Source organism: Schistocerca piceifrons, chromosome 2, assembly GCF_021461385.2.
Source record: "Schistocerca piceifrons isolate TAMUIC-IGC-003096 chromosome 2, iqSchPice1.1, whole genome shotgun sequence".
In the NCBI taxonomy this organism is placed as follows: Eukaryota; Metazoa; Arthropoda; class Insecta; order Orthoptera; family Acrididae; genus Schistocerca; species Schistocerca piceifrons.
The window spans coordinates 572329536-572347426 of NC_060139.1; the positions used below are offsets into that span (position 1 = coordinate 572329536).

At 35.3% G+C, this 17891-nt stretch overlaps 1 protein-coding gene across 1 annotated transcript in view; it reads left to right on the forward strand.

The window, feature by feature from the left end:
• The window catches only part of LOC124777314 (sushi, von Willebrand factor type A, EGF and pentraxin domain-containing protein 1), a 154213-nt gene that overhangs the window by 34723 nt on the left and 101599 nt on the right, over positions 1-17891 (forward strand). The window contains exons 3-16 of the mRNA XM_047252670.1: positions 5033-5114; positions 7589-7776; positions 8041-8181; positions 8573-8802; positions 9076-9269; positions 9355-9514; positions 11397-11601; positions 11962-12131; positions 13491-13659; positions 13930-14109; positions 14534-14716; positions 14863-15045; positions 15187-15363; positions 17316-17518. Coding sequence (XP_047108626.1) covers positions 5033-5114; positions 7589-7776; positions 8041-8181; positions 8573-8802; positions 9076-9269; positions 9355-9514; positions 11397-11601; positions 11962-12131; positions 13491-13659; positions 13930-14109; positions 14534-14716; positions 14863-15045; positions 15187-15363; positions 17316-17518 — 2465 coding nt within the window. The remainder of the gene's footprint in view (positions 1-5032; positions 5115-7588; positions 7777-8040; positions 8182-8572; positions 8803-9075; positions 9270-9354; positions 9515-11396; positions 11602-11961; positions 12132-13490; positions 13660-13929; positions 14110-14533; positions 14717-14862; positions 15046-15186; positions 15364-17315; positions 17519-17891) is intronic.

Below are 17891 nucleotides of genomic sequence, written 5' to 3' on the forward strand. Positions count from 1 at the left end.
TCTTCAACTTCCTATCATCAGTACCTTAAACGATTGTGTGATTAGTTTCACTTTCGTAATTGGTTATGAAAGACTTCCTTTTTTCTTGAGCTTAAGTTTTAGCATTATAAGATTATAAAGTTATATAAGATTTTAAGTCATAAACAAAAATTTTGAGAACCGAATGGTGGTTTAAATGTCTTTCTTTCCAGCTCAAGTATTTTTACTACCGTACCTGGATTGAGTATCTTACAAACAAATCTCTAATTACTTTTTCAGAGTTAGGGCGCGGTAGCTGACGGAAGTAACTCCTTCGAACGTATAGGTCGGTGCTGACAGCTTTTTCGGCGCAGCCAACCATACTATAGCCAACCATAATTAGCAGACAACAATGTGTTCAGCGCCTCCCCATACTCGTAAACAAAAGCTGTCACAACGCACGAAGTTCGACGTGTCAGAAAATGTTACGTGCGTAATTTAACACTTCATCTAACATATTATCTGACAATTATTTAAAAAAAAGCATGAGCACATCTATGGCGCTTAATAATCAGAGTGACACGGATGATGTACTTGTGGACCTACATTAATTGTACACAGCCAAGGTCTCACCATGTCAGTTTTAGACAAAATAGCAAGTAAAGCCTTTCTGTAAGCAATTTCTTTGCAACTACGTATTTCCGAATTCATGTTTTGAAATATATAATTTAATGGGAAAATGCAAGATTTATCATCACAGTTTTAGTTTTATTTTAGCATGTAGCAGAAAGGTGTCTGAATGAAAATGTGGCTCAACTATCCCTGTTCTCCCCGAAACTATAACGTCAATGCTTAGTGCAGCTTGTCAGCTAAATTTAAATTAAGAAATTAGAAAGAAAGCAGCTATTTTTTTTTAAAAAAAAGCTAATGTTTCGTGAGTTCTATTAAATAGCTGTTGTTTCTCTCCTGTTGGTTGCTCTGTGTGTGATTACGTAGGTATTTTTCAAAGAAAATAGTTGTTCATACATATAATAATGAAGAATGCTTTTAATTTGCTTGTGATATGGTTGGGCTTTCAAATTTTTGTTCTATGTTATACGGAATTTTGTTGAATATCTTGGGAGATGTGCGCCAGTGTACTGACACCACTCAGAACCCTAGACATGTAGGCAATGTCTACCTGAAGATTAGACTAGATTAGATTAAATTAGGTGTTCTTCTCATTCCAATTGTCCCATAGTGAAGAGATCCTCTGAGATGCGGAATATGTCAGAAAAAAAGAATACACAACAAATATGTACAAAATATCAACAGTTATCATAATGTACCTTTCACAGATCGCAAATGAAATTGGCCTTGTGGATGTGAAATTGAATTGCAGGTGTGTGTGGGGGGGGGGGGGGGGGGGACGAAAAGAAAAGAAAGCAACAACAACAACTTGAGCATATTTACATTTAAAAGGGCATAGAACTTGTCACCAAATATTAAATTGTCAATACACTTAGGTGTATATATAGTGCTTATTTACAATGATAGCATTACTCCAAAAACTTCATACAGAAGTCAAATTGTATGCAATATTCACGTTATAATGATACTATTAATAAAATACATAAGTCAGATCTGCTAAGAAATTCATCAGTGGAGTAGGAGGAGTTGGCCACCAATAAGTTCTTTAGACTCTTCTCAAGCTGGCATGGTATTGAAAATTGTATTTCTGAAACAGAGTAAGTGGCTTTAGATCTTTGTGGATTTTATTCTTATTGCTAGTATTAATTCCACTAACTGAGCTGTTGGTTTGAAAAAGAAGATATATATTTTTGATGATAATTTTCATTAATGAAAAAATGTGTTGGAAAGCAGTAGTTAATACGCTAAGTCCCTTAAACAGCCTTCAGCAGCTCGTTCTTGAGTTCACACCACAAATAATTCATATTGCACATTTTTGAGCTCGGGAAACTTTAGTTTGGCTCAATGAGTTACCCCAGAAAATAATCGCACATGATATTGTGGAATGAAAGTAAGCATAGTACACTAGCTCTTTCATTTTTATGTCACCTATGTCTGACAACATTTGCGTAGCAGACAGAGATTTATGTAGGAGCTTCAATAGTTCTGTGGTATTCTCCTGCCAGTTAAATTTACTATCAAGCTGTAATACCAAGAATTTAACACTGTCAACATCTTCTTTCAGCTTCTCATCTTGTTTTAGGCATCTACTAGCAAGAAACCTTTTACAAGTTCTGAACAGCATATATTATATTTTTTCAAGGTTTACTGACAGAAATTGAAAATTAATTTTGTGTCTTTCATTGTGATTGTGTAGATAACATTTTAGCGAAAACCATTAAGGAGTAAATGTAAGGGGAAGTGATTGTAAGAATGCCAAGATCCTGAAGGGTTTATGGTTAACTACTTTGGACAATATTCTTAACTGTTCATTACTGCTGCATAAACACTCTGTTTACTTTATGTACACTGCCCTATCACATAATTCCGTAAAAAAACAGATAGTGAAAATAGTCAATATTCTTATCTTTAGGTCAATATTGCGAAATATACATCTGAGGGCAAAATACACTGAAATTATTCTTACCTTCTTGACTGATTTATCTGTTTGTTGATTCACCAGAAATTTTATACACAGTGTTTCATTTAGGGACCGATTACTTATATCTAATTCTGATCCTAACAGACTTGCTTGTTTGAAGTTGTATAATAAAAATCGTAGTGATGCTGAGACTTAGACACTTGCTGTGAACTATCTGTAGGACTACTCATCTATCATCTGAGCTTTGTCATGTAAGGCTGATTTGTACCCTTGATTAATATGCTTGTGTCTTCAGCAAAAATTTCTTTATTTGAACCATTCTTTAAGTATTGTGAGGATTAAGGTTTATTGTACCATACTCTGAAGGTAATCCTCCATTTTTAAGATAGAATTAACAACACTGTGCATCTGCAGTTTTTTTAATGAATCTGATTCCTTATTCTGACTCAGATGTGAAACTTTAGTCTTCTTCTTCCCAGCCTCTGCAAATTTTTAATATTCCACTGGATTATTAATTTACCAAGAGCTCCCACCAGTATTAACATGAAAGCCACATTTTCATTTTTCCAGTAAGTCCACTAAACTATTTATGTTGTATTGTCATTATGCTGAAGTGTGTATAGCAAGGCTTCTACCAGCTTGGCTCGTAGTGGCTAGGACCCATGTTTTGGCATTTGTTGTCCTGTCTTGCTAGGTGGACAACACTGGAGGCACATCACCACACCATACTTTGCACAAGTTATAAACTCATAAAAATACCCACATCACCAATAATAATCAGATGCCCTGGACTGTAAACTGAATGTACGTGTACTCATTTGTTTAGAAAATTGCCTATGAGGCTTTGTACTCATACAAGTCACTGGAGAATGATTTATGGTATGTAGATTAAGAGTAAGAGTGGGCCAGTATCCCTCATGTAATGCCTTCCTATTCTGAGGGTAGTTTCATGAGGCTGACACCCTCTGTCAGTGAGACTGCGTGCTTTCTTTTACGAAGGTAAGACTCATTCATGCAACAGGAGTGCCATCAATGCCATTACAAGTAAGTCTGCCAGGTAGAATTTTGAGAGCTACCCGGTCAAAGGACATGACTAACTGAAGCAAAAAGGGTGTCATTAATGCAATTACACTTACATTTGCCAAGTTTATGTTGTATACGCAGTCAAAGGCTACATCTGTGGTATATACAAACACAATAAGTTTTCTTCTCTATCTCCGCCAGGTCTTCATTTGAAAGGTCTTGTATTCCTTTCTATGTAGAGATTCCTGTATGAAGTCCAAACTAAAGGGCAGTTAATAAGTTATGTCCAGAAAAATGAGTAGGTATTGTATCATAGATAGCTTTCTCAAAAAAATAAATGGAGTGAAATGTGTCTAGAAAACAGTTTTTTGTCACCAGTTTTATATGTAGATGTTGCTACAGTATAATTAAGTCTTCAGGTTTTTTTTTATAATTAAAAAGATAGATTAAGGGTAGTTTCTTTAAAGTTGACATAAAATTTTATTATTCAGCTCAAAACGCTATCACAGCTTACAGAATTACTAGTTTTCAATGAGCTGATGTATGTTATGATGTTCTGAGGGGTTGCATATTTTTTAAACTAATGTCTGTCAGTGTCTGCAGTGTCTACACAACTAAATCTAGTGTGTTTTTATTTTGTTGTTTATTATTGTGTGCAGTGTTGCTGTTAATAAAAGGAAGTGATATTGAAGTTGGTGGTGAATAGTTTGAATGTGTCACAATTTCTGCGAGGGCTGCTTTCTGGGAGCTAAATTTCATTTGGATTCTTATTTTTATTTTTTCCTGTTTAACGATGTTCCACATTGTTGTTGCTTTACTCTTAGAGTGTTTTATTCTGGAACATAGTGTATGTGTTTCACTTTTATAACAACATGCTGAGGTATTTTACAGTACTGGTGGTAATGGAGTTTCAACTCATTGACTACATTTGGTCCTGAATTAGGAGCTCTCTTCTTTGCACAATATACTTTAATCCCAAGTTTTATCCATTCATCCATAGTCAGCAGGTCACATTACAAGTCAGTTGTGGTTTGTTGATAAGCTTAGCCATAAAGTCAGAAGATTTATACCCTGTTTCTTGTTGACAGTGGAAGTTATGAGAAAATATTGTATTTCACAGAAGGATTTACTTTTATATATATGTATATATATTATGCAATAATGTTTTTGTGACCTTCCCATGGTCCCAGTTTTCACAAGATGTAATGTGTGATTTTTTTAAAATTGTCTTTTGACCTATCAGTATGTAATTGATGGGAATTTTCCATGTTCAGTCAGCATTATAGTCATTTGCATGAAGTTTTTGGCAGTACATCACAAATCTAAAACTGTTTTTTTTTTTTTCAAAAAAATTGTATCCACATTTAATTAACCCAGAATATTATATATGAATCATTGTTATCATTATCAGGAAGAGCTATTCAGAGAGCAAGCATTATTTCATTGTTACTTTTATGGTAATTTACATCTCTACAAATGTTTCTTGATTTTATATTTCAGGATGGGAACTGCGAGGTCTGCATTGTTACAAATTCTTTAGTATTCCACATTCTTGGGAGAAAGCTGTTGAGCTCTGCAGGAGGTAAATAAGATTATTATCATGTTTTGATTTGCCTAATGTGTAAATTTCAGGACTAGCAAAACTGTAAATGCAAAATGTCTTGTGAAAGATGTTTTTCTAATTATCAAATACCATTGCCACACCCACGGAAAGGACTATCGATATGATCTTTCAATTTATACATATGGCACAATACATTCCAATGTAATTTTCAACTACATCATTAGGACTTTATCTATATTATGCACACACTGATGGAATGAAATGTAATTATGCTGAATGAATTTTTGGGATGCACATGTTTATCAAAATAGTTAAATGATGTTATGAATAAACTAACTGTTAGATGCTTTGATCAGCTTTATAAACACCAAATGCTAAAGTTGCGTATGATTACCTGAGTTGCTTTGCTATGAACACATCCAAATAAGAATTTGTTTAATGATAATAGTAAGACGAATATTAAATATAACAACCAAAATTATAATAATATCAACATATCTATTAAAAGTAGATTCTCATTTATTGATAATAGAGGAAGTTTGTAATTACAAATGCACTTATCACAGATAGTTTTTTCATGCGATTTTTGTACATCGGCACACCAGTTATCATACATATTATCTTTATTTATCGTTTACAATACCTTTATTGAAATATGCATTTCTGTATGTGGTATTGACAAATGGTATCTGTTGTTGCAACAACCTGTCTGCTTTGAAAAAGCACTGGTTTAACTCTTGGTCACATGACTCACAAATTTTCATATCAACAGGAGGTCATATTAAAAATATTTGCAACATTATGTTATTTATAACAATTTTTAAGACATGTTAAATTATTTTTAGAAGTGGTTCAATGAAGATTAATTTTCATTGGAGAATTACAATGTGAAGCAATACACAACTGAGTCATTGTGATCCATTTTAAATATATCGGTTACAGTTTTCATACCACTTGTACTTTTATTTTGCGGCAATGATACAGGGGACAGGACAAAAATATGGAAACATTGTGACACATACATGCTTGAACATGATGCTAGCCAAGTTTGATTAACCCTCTGCCAGGCACTTAAATGTGATTTGCAGAGTATCCATGTAGATGTAGGTGAAGTCTGCAGGATGGGCTGCCGTATTTCACCAGGAACGAACGCCGCTTGTGTAGTGTATTCAATACATTGCAAGTGTCAGTCATGATCAGAACAGTGTCTGTGTAGCTATGGGTGAGCACCTTATGTCGGAGCTAAGTGAATCTGAACATGGGCAAATTGCTGGTGCTCATATGGCAGGTGGTTCCATAACCAAGGTTAACAAAGTGTTTGGTGTTTCAAGAGGCACAGTATTAAAGATTGATACCACATACAGGGAAAGAGGAAAAACATCAGCTGCTCTAAGTCAAACTATGGATGAAAGTGTTTGTTTAGTGGTCATGACAGATGGTCATTGAAGAGGATTGTGATGAAAAATAAGAGAACAACAGCTGCAAAACTCACTTCAGAACTGAGTGTTTCACTCGCAAATCTAGTCAGCACCAAGACAACATGAAGGGAGCTCCATAAGCAGCACGCATTGCAAGGCAAGCTGGAATTCCAAAACCACTCATTAGTGATGCAGATGCCTGTGAAATGTGGTGCCAAAGCCATTAAACCTGGACTTAGAGCAACGGAAGAAAGTCATTTGGTCAGACGAGTTTTGTTGCATACTATTTCCAACTTCTGACAGAGTTTATGTTCAAAGAGTGGGTTCAGTGATGATATGGGCAGCCATATCATGGTTTCCATGGGCCCCATGGTTACTCTGCAAGGTCACATTACTGCCAAGAATTAGGATTATGTGACCATTTTGGCTGATCAGGTGTGTCCTACAATACGGTGTTTGTTCCCCAGTAATGATGCTCTACTTCAAGATGGCAGGGCCACTTTATATAAAGCTTGTGTCATGCAAGACTGGTTTTGTGAGCACAAGGTTGAATTGTCGAATATCCCCTGGCCACCAGAGTCACCAGATCTCAATATTATTGACTGTTTGTCTTCTACCTTTGAGAAAAGTGTGTGTGATTGCTATTCACCAACATTATAGTTACCTGAGTATGCCACTGTTTTGCAGGAATGATGGTATAAACCACTTAGGACATAAAGTGCTATACCATATAGGATCTGCATTTAAATGTTTCAAGGTGACTGGAAGCTGTTTTGAATGCCAACAGGTTTCCTACACTTTATTAGACATGGTAATGTAGTGTTTTCTCAGTGTGTCCATATTTTTTCCACTCACTGTATATCACAGTAGTCATGGTAATAATAATTATGTACCACATATTTTGTGCGACATCTATTTTGTTCTAGTGTTTTTATGTAATAATTAAATAATTTAAGATCAACAGACAAAGAAGCTACATGGTCCTAATTCTGCATTTCCTTGTTTCATGTAAGTCTACAAATTTTTACTTACAAGTGTTCAAGATATTAAATTTTCCTTTTTCTTGTGGAACAGGTACGGCAGTGACCTCGTGCTGGTGGAATCTTACGCTGAAAATAACTATACAGCAAGTGTAGCATTGCGGAGCCTTCAGCCAGGAGATCACAGTAGTCATCAATACTGGCTGGGACTTGCTGCCCTTGATGATCTCCGTACAAATACACTTGAGTCTGCTGCAGGGTTGCTGGTCTCACAATATGCAGGTCAGTTTTTCATAAGTGCAGTTGATTTGTTGTTCAGATAATTCTGCTTGATCAGAGACGTATGACAGTTTCTCTGGTTAGGAAGGTGATGCACTGCAAGTAGATTAGTGGTGTTGTTTGGCAACAGACACTATCAATCACAGTATCAAATATGTGGAATTATGTGTGGATAACATTAAAAGTGAATTTATATCTTTCAATATAATTTCTGGTTTGTTTTACCCTGTTGAGCTATTACAACTAAATGGCAATTATTAATTGTAGGATTTTGGGCATTAAATCAACCATCTCCTGAGGATGGTGAATGTGTAGCTGTGAAGATAAATGATGAATATCAGTCATGGGAATTGACAACATGTGGATCACTCCTCCCTTTCCTGTGCAGAGCAACAGCTTGCCCTGCAGGTATGAGATTTTCAGTTTAAGAGTTCAGTTGATGGTCGTAATAATCTAACCATAAAGTACAGTAAGATACCACTTTCAACTGTATATTATTTTTTCTTTGTAAGTAATTTATTTGGATGTTTGTTTTATGAGATAAACTGCTGATGCTATTAGTGTGCTTCCTTCTGAAAGCATTGGTCAAAAACTAAAATAGTTATCATTGTTTTCAACACTTCAAACACAAGTACTTCAATTTATTAGGAATTATAATATAAGAAATGTATTTATAGAGATGGTGTATTGTAACCCATTAAAAACATTATATTAACAGTAATATGAAGACTTAATCTTGTAGTGCCTAATAGATTATGCCGAAATGCGTAATGAGCTAAGCACAAATTTCTGATCACAGGTTCATATCATTGCTCAAATGGACGATGCATTAATTCTGCTTTCCGTTGTGACAAGCAAAATGACTGTGGGGACTGGTCAGATGAGCTTGATTGTCCATCAAACTGTCATTTCTATATGGCAAGCAGTGGGGATGTTGTTGAGAGTCCCAATTACCCACAGAAATATGAGCCCCTTTCTGACTGCAAGTGGACTCTGGAAGGTCCACAAGGACACAATATCCTACTGCAGGTGATTTGTTTGACAATCAATAAATATTCTACTGTGGACAAATTCGTGTATGTGTTATTTTTCTATAAGCAGCACATTTTCAGCCTGTGTCATTGTTTTAGTTTCTACTGTGAGAGTAACAACCATTATTTAAATAAGTATAACATTTGAGTATTAATTGAAATTATTAAAGGGAATGGAATATATTTCAGCACAAACATAAATTATCGTATTGTTTGTTGGTTTGGAAATTATTGTGGAAGTTAAAATTGTTTCCTTTTTATGTTTCTGTAGTTTCAAGATTTTGAGACAGAGAAATCATTGGATACAGTACAAATACTTGTTGGTGGACGCACAGAAGATAATGCTGTCAATCTTGCAACATTGTCTGGAAAAATGGAGCTCAGCAGCAAATTGTTTGTGTCTGCATCAAATTTCATGATAATTAAGTTCAGCACTGATGCTTCAGTGGAGAAAAAAGGATTCAGGTAGTATTTACAAATACTACAGAATAATCATCTCTGAACCATTAATTTGAACTGCCATTTAAAAAACTGTGGCAACTGTTTGCAGGGCGTCATGGAAGACTGAACCGCAAACATGTGGGGGAACAGTACGTGCAACAAATCAACCGCAAGCTCTGACATCTCCTGGTTATCCTCAAGATTATCCTGGTGGCCTTGAATGCCTATACATTATTACAACACAGATGGGACGTGTTATAACACTTGAGGTAACTTATTTCATTTTTGATGAAGCAAAATTTTTAATTGTGAAACATGACCTAATAAGATACAAAAAATGTTTGTCAGTATGTATTTTGAAAATTAATGCTGTTCAATACAGTATTTAAAAAGACAGCCACATACTGTATTTTGAAGGCAAGCAAAATGTAATATCAATAAAAAAATTTAAAAAATCCATGCTTCAGCAGTTGTTGGTTGTATTTTTAATACTGAGGCTTGAATACCTGTTTAGAACACAAAATGCAATTAAGTTAACAGTATTTATTATCATGCTAAAACTTCGAATTCATTAGTTTGTATGCAAACTTTAAACTAACACTAATAGTAACATGTAAATTCTTAAAATCTGGTCTATTTCTATAGTTTTCCTGAGATTTATTAAATGCATCTTAGTTTTAAATTAATTCATTACTGCTTATTCCTGCAAAAGACAACATCATAAATTAGATAAGCATTAGCATAGGAAATAGCAAAACATCATTTTGTGTATATGATTCCCATATATTCACAATAAATACATAACTTTGTCAAAGCATATTATTATACCTATTCCCGTGGATAGATGGACTATCTTTGCTATACCATTACTTCATTGTAACTATATGGGAATAACATATTTGGAAATACTGCTAGGCTTACGCTTATTCTTAATGCTTATAAAATTGATGATGGAAGTTTTTTTTATGTTAGTTTTGAGTACGCTCTCATAAATAAAGCTGAAATGAAGGTATGATTAATAAATCTTATTTATGAAAAAGTAACTTTTACAAATGAAATGACAATTTCAGAGACTTTACTGGTCTCACACAGATATGATTTTATGTATACGGACTGAAGCGGCAAGTGAAAATTTGTACGAAGGTCGGGAATTGAACCCAGTTCTCCTGCTTACTTGGCAGGTGCATTAACCACCTCAGCACAGTGGTTCACACAACTGCGTGGATTACCCTGGCATGTCTCCCTCCTCAATCCAAATTCATATCTGTACGAGACCAGTAAAGTCTCTGAAATTGTGTCATTTCATTTGTGTAAGTAGCTACACCACAGTTTCAGGCTGGCTCTCCCATTTACATTCGATGCTGAGGTGCTGTTTCAGAACATGGAGAGCCCTGGCATTTCTGTTTGTGCGTAAGGGGGAATTTAAAGTGGACTGGGGCAACAGTGAGAATTTGGACTGAAGAGGGAGTATCACCAGGGTAATACGTGCAGTTGTGTGAACCGCTGTGCCAAAGTGGCTTAGTGACTTAACGCATCTGCCTAGTAAGCTGGAGACCCGGCAGTGATTCCTGGCCTTGCTACAAATTTTCACTTGTCGCTTCAGTCTATGTACATAAAGGAACTTTTAACAATCAAACACTGAAAAAGAAAGATATTTGAAGAATAGGACAAATAAAAAAAACACTTGTTACATTGAGGTTAACATATTTGCATGTAAACATGTACAAATGTCATAATATTTTAGCTAATCATGAGTATACTGTTTTAATAAACAAACAAAATGCATCATTACAAAGTGCAAAGTAGATCAAAATATCTTTGAAATCAAATTAAATGCACTGAGGTGCTCTTCCCAGACATCCCATGTGAGAGCCTGTGGCAGTAATGATTGAAAAACATAGGAGGAAACATCACAGGCAATGAAAGTTTAGAGTGAGGGGTGGAAGTGGGCTCAGATGGCCTATTAACTGACCTGACTGCCCGTGATAATCAAGAAATTCAGGTTCAAGTTCCAGTAAACATGAATTTTCAATTGTCATTACGTAACCATTTCAGAAATATTTTTATGTACTTGTTTTCTTCAAATTCCAAAGTGAACTTGGATAATCATTTGTTAGTACTTAACATACAACATTTGTTATGCCTTTTCAGATAGAAGATTTGGACTTGGAAGTTGAACGTGATTATATTCTAATTAGAAATGGTGACAGTCCTAAAAGTCAGCTTATAGAGAGGCTAACTGGTTCCAAAGAAGACAATCCACCAGTCATAGTATCAACAGAAAACAAGTTATATCTGTACTTTAAAACAAGTCTTGGAGACTCCAGGAGAGGGTTTAAAATTAATTACTCACAAGGTAATTTTCTTTCTTCTTCTTTGTTCTAGACATAACTATTTCTGAGCTCTATAAAAAGCATTATTCATAAGGCAGTATCACGTGATGTAATTTTGGGTATGCATTAGCTTGCATATATAAGGTTACCCTCTCCTTCACCCACTACATCCCATGGTCCATTTAATAGAGCTCTCACCTCTACACCAAACTCTCATGTGCACTGAAAATGTAAAGCTGTTGGTGGTTTCAAGTCCATGTTGAACTGTACTTTCTCCAGTAACTGGCTGGATTAGTGTTTCTGTGAATAGTATGGTGTAACATTTTATGTGTCAGAAGTCTTAGTTTTTTCTTGGAATCACTAATTTTATTAATCATTTTTAGGATGCAAAGCAACACTTATAGCTGAAAATGGCACAATATCTTCGCCTGCATTTGGAATTACAAATTATCCTAGCAATCAAGAATGCTTGTTCAAATTGAAAAAACCGGGTGGTGGCCCACTTTCTCTAAAATTTGAGAATTTTACTGTGCATCAGTCTGATTTTGTGCAGGTTAGTTACGCTGTTATTTATTATATTTTATTTTATTGAAGCTTAAATTTCAACTCACTTTTCCCTGAAAATAAAAAGGGACTGTTTTTCTCAGATATATTATTGTTCTGTAATTACATTGCATAAAATATTTTCCAGTGAACCTCTAATAACTGTTGCTTTAGTGCTTCAGAATGTTTCCTTCAGTACAGGGATTTTGCGGATGTCAGAAAAATTACAAAAACGTATTTGAAAGTGAGGAAAATAATTCAACTATCAACAGAAAGGATGATTTGATCAGACATACACTAATACAAAATCTACAAAACAAATCTACGAACAAAAAATATAACAAAAAACATGCTTTTTCATGAACATCAAATTGTAATGACCTGCACAACTGAAATGAAATAAGTTCTCGAGGAAAAGAAGTAAATGCTTTAAGTTCTGTTTTGCTACATGAGTAGCTTTCTTTCCAATGTAGCCAATGAATATTTCAACGTAGAAAACCAAAATCATTTAGTGCAGAACTTTGAACATTTCCCTTTGTTTTACTTTAATAAAAACCAGCATGAATACAGACTGGAAAGAGTTTTGAAGAGACAGCATAGAGAAAAGCTGTGAATTCTTCTTTGTGAGACACATAAATTGTTCTAGGCATAGAATATTTCACATTCTTCATCTAGTTGGCAGAAATAGGTTGAATATTTTAAATACAGATACCTGTTCTATACTGACCTTGATCTGCTTTAAAAGGTCAGTACTCAAAAACCATTGAAACTTGACTGTTATGCTCTCCTTGCAAATGTTCTTAAATATGAATGATGCACTGTTATTGAATTCCACAGCCAATGTTAAAATAACATTCATGGCCCATCTTTAATTGTTTTTCTTTTGATGAGAATTTTTGTCTTTGACAAGGATGTATCATTCAGCTGTAAAACTGGTAACTTTTTGGTTAAGCACATTACCAGGAATCAAATGAAAAATATTAGAAGGGATTGGTGAATAAGTAAATTCTTCGCTGCTACTGGTATGCAAAGCTTGATAAAAGTTCTTTTGACATAAACCTGTCCATACCTTTTAATAATAATGGAAGCTTATTGCCAAATATAAAAAAGAATTCTTGCAGAGGTATGTTTTATTTGCACACGAAGTACAGATGGTAGCAGCACACATCATATGCCCTCTGATTCTCTTCAGAAAACAGATTTCAGTTACATATGTGAGCTAATTTGAGGCTGTGTCACTTACATGGAAAATAAAAACTTGTTAATATAGTGTTTGTACTGTTTTACTTTCTCGATTAACTTATTTGTGAAATTGTGTCAGAGGTAGTATATTTGTGAGATACTAATGTGTTACATTTGCTTCAACCAGGTGTTTGATGGTTCAAGCATTAGTGGCCTGCGATTGCATCCTGGCAATGGTTTCACAGCAAATGCTGTACCTCGCATTACACTAACTGCATCCAGCGGAGAAATGTTGGTTAGATTTGTGACTGATGCTTTGCATAACAGTTTGGGTTGGAAAGCTACATTTTCTGCAGGTAAAGAAAGCACAGAAATTATTCTGTGGTATTTTTGTTAAATGTCTGCTCTGATGCAAGAATCAAATGGATGAAAGTTAGGATATAACACTAATTTCATATCTCTTGGCTCCTGATTACCAGTAAGTCATTGCAGTTTTTCTTTGTGTTTTTAATCACGCATTGCTGTCAATGTGTAGTGAACAATAATTTATTAGAATTAGAATTCAGAATTATTGAAATTGCAGTGATAGGAGAATAAAAATTTCTAATGTATGTATTCTTTTGCAGATTGCCCAATTCTTCAGCCAGGTTTAGGTGCCTTAGCTTCGAGCAGAGATACAGCATTTGGCACACAGGTGACATTCACCTGTCCTGTGGGTCAGGAATTTGCCACTGGACGTTCACGTATCACAACACAGTGTATGCTTGGTGGAAACTGGTCTGTTGACTACATCCCACCATGTCAAGGTAATTTTGAAAATTAAAATTAAAAAAAAATCAAATATTGCAAAAAAATTTAAGTTCAAGTTTTGCAAGGGATCACATCGATCTAAGTAACAAAGGGATTATCTAATGGAGCCTGGAAATTAGGGTAAAAATGAAATAAGTTATATTAGAGATGGAAAACATTATTATAAATTAACTTAAAATTAAGTTCTGTAATTGAGTAATTAATGCCTCAGCAGGATTTTTTTGCAGGTAATAGGAAAGCAAACACAAGAATATTGTATTCACTTTGTACCAATGTATTTTTGTTTTGCTCAAAGGAATTGGACGTTTTTATAGGATGATTTCATTTTACATTTTGTGAACTGATAAAGTGTATATAAGAAACGTATAGTGTTTTAGAATCTTGTCATGATTCTCAGTATATTTTTATCTTGATTTTCAGAGGTTTATTGTGGTCCTGTGCCACAGATAGATAATGGATTTTCTATTGGTGCCACAAATGTTACCTATCGTGGAGAGGCAACATATCAGTGTTATGCGGGCTTTGCATTTCCTTCAGGACAGCCACTAGAACGTATATCTTGTTTGGCAGATGGTCGATGGGAACGATTGCCAACTTGCTTAGGTAATATTCATATCTATGATTGGATTATGTGCTTAAATGCTAAATTTACCTTCAAACTAGTTACAAAATTATTATTAACTGGTTAAAATGAAGTTAATCGCTCTATTCTGAAGCTTTTGAAAATTGTATTTTTTTTCCCTTCACAGCATCTCAGTGTGCACCTTTGCCAGAGTCTCCTCACGCTAATACAACAATACTAAATGGAGGCGGTAGAAGTTATGGTACTATTGTTAGATATGAATGTGAACCTGGCTACACACGTAGTGGTCATCCTGTTATTTTGTGTATGAGCAATGGAACATGGTCTGGAAATGTACCAACATGTTCACGTAAGATACAGTTTAAATATCATGCATCTCAGTCAAATTGATTCTTGTTTTACACATCTGAATTAAATTTCTTTTTTAAATATATTTCTGACTTCTTACTGTAGGCAAAACACTTCCAATTCTACATGCTACTTGTTGCAGGTGTTCGATGTTATAACTTTCCTTCTATAAAGAATGGATTTATAACTGACATCTCCAGGGAGTATTACTATGGAGATGAGGCTCGAGTACAGTGTCACAAGGGCTACAAGTTGATAGGTTCAAATATAATGCAATGCAGCAGTAATCAGGAGTTTTTGAATCCCCCAACCTGTGAAGGTAAGAGTTCTATACTGTATGTGACCTTATTGATTTGTTCAATCCCAAAAATAAGGTCTCCTGTATTTTTAGATACGCAAACAACCATTTATTTTCTCTAATAGTTACATCATTTTAAAGGATGACAAATGATTTATTTTTCTACACAATCACCAGTTCGGTCAATGCATTTTTGTGAACACTGTGGCAATTTTACAATGGCCTGGTGATACCAGCTCGCTGCCATGTCGTTCGGGTAGTGTTGACCCTCAGTTTTCACCTCGTCATTGGAGCAGAGCCACTGTGGAGACAAATGTTTCTTTAACAGTTACATCATTGTAAAGGATGACAAATAATTTATTTTTCTACACAATCACCAGTTTGGTCAATGCAGTTTTGTAAACACTGCGGCAATTTTACAATGGCTCGCTGCCATGTCCTTCAGGAAGTGTTGAACCTCAGTTCTCACCTCGTCTTTGGAGCAGAGCCACTGTGGAGACAAATGTTCCTTCAACGCAAAAAACAGGTGGCAGTTTCTCGGTACCAAGTTCGGACTGTATGGTGGGTGGGTGATGATGTTCCAACCAAATTTTTACAAGAGATCATTAGTTTCACAGGCAATGTGTGGGTCATTGTTATTGTGGAGAATGCTTATGCCCTTGCTCAACTTTCCTCTACTGTGATTTTGATTAGCCCTTCTGGGTTTTTTCAGTGTTTCACAGTACCTGTCAGTGCTCACTGTTGTCTCAGGAGGCAGAAATTCAATCAACAGTACCCTTTTCCGGTCCCAAAACACAGTCCATGACTTTACTGGCAAACTGTGCTTGTTTGAATTTCCGCATCTTGGCCAAAGAGGGATGCCACCACCCACAGCCCTGGTTTTGTCACCCTTGACGGTCGACTCTGAGAAGTCGTTGTTTTCATCTGCATGGGGGCAAATAAATTTGCAGGAAGAATCAACTTGTTGCCTTTTGTGGTCTTCTGCCTGCGTATGTGGTACCCAGCTTGCACACACCTTCCAATATTGCAGTTTTTCAGTTAAAATCCTGTGGCTGGTGCTTCGGAAAACTTCAGGAACCAAAATGCAGAGAGCATCCAGAGTGATCCTCCAATTTTTACACAGTTTCCTCAACCTTCGCGACTGTCTCATTGGAAATTGATAGCCTACCACTTCGTGCTTCATCATGAGTTTCAATACAACCAGCTGTAAACTTTCTATGCCACATCCGTGCATGACTGTCCACACACTTCCATCAATTGCTAATGGATTTCAACCAATGTAAACTCTTTTGCATCCAAAAATCAAATATCTATGTTAACTTCACACTTGGCAGTAGCGTTCAATAGGAACTTCATTTTGAATAGCTGCCAAGACAATACTGAATGTCTGAACAAAGCAGGATGATGCTTATTTGGGAGTGGAGGCTGTGCCACTCACAACAGTGTGCCCAACTACCATATTAACAGATAAAATCTTCTTGGGCTTCCTTCCAGATGGTTGCGTTCAAATTCTGCGTTGCTTCAATAAGAGACATTCTCATTCTGGTGTTTCAGTGAGTATCATTCTCATCGTCTTCTAGTGAAGAAGATGACACTCATCAAAAAATGGCAGAATTTGAAGACAGCCATCTACATGGAAGCCTGAGAAGATATCTTTAGCAGTACACACCAGGAAAGCCTACATGCACATGTAAACCATATTAACAGTTTCTCTTCGTCCCAAAAAATAGGAGAGCTTACTTTTGGGATTTCCCTTGTATCTTTGCATGGGGAAACATGACATGGGAAATATTAAAAAAATATTGATTATTTGCAAAGAACAGTTAATACATGGAGAGAATTATGAAAATAGTTGGGGTAGTTAATGAACATTTCTTAATATATATTATATATATATATATATATATATATATATATATATATATATATATATATATATATATATATATATATTTTTTTTTTTCATTTTACAGATGTTAATGAATGCTCCAACAGTCAGTGTGATTTAGCATCAAGTGAATGTATCAACACTCCGGGATCATTCCATTGCCGCTGTCGCAAAGGATTTTCACCAAACTTGGAATGCCGGCCTGTCACTGATTTGGGACTTACCACTGGAGGAATCCCCGATGAAGCTATTACTGTATCAGGCAGCGAACCAGGATATAATAAGAATGTAAGAAATTAAATTGATCGTTCAGTATCAAATAATCATAAGACCAGAAGTTCTTGCATTGTGGAAGTAATGAACACATATTTATATTACCTTTTGTTCTTGTACTGTTATTGCCCATGATTTATGTAACAGGAGTCTGTGCTTAATGTCTTTTTATACAACTATTCATGCAATGATAACCTAGTCACCTACTTGTTAGAAGATGGAAGTAAATCTGGTTTCTTGTCAGCTCCATCTGTTTCTCACTTGACTCATAAACCAGATCCTAAACTACCTGCACTCCTTTTCTTTGATTTTTTTATTGGCTTTGTTTCCCATCTTACATATTATTCCTGATAAAGGAACCATTACTTCAAAAAGTTAAATGCCTGAC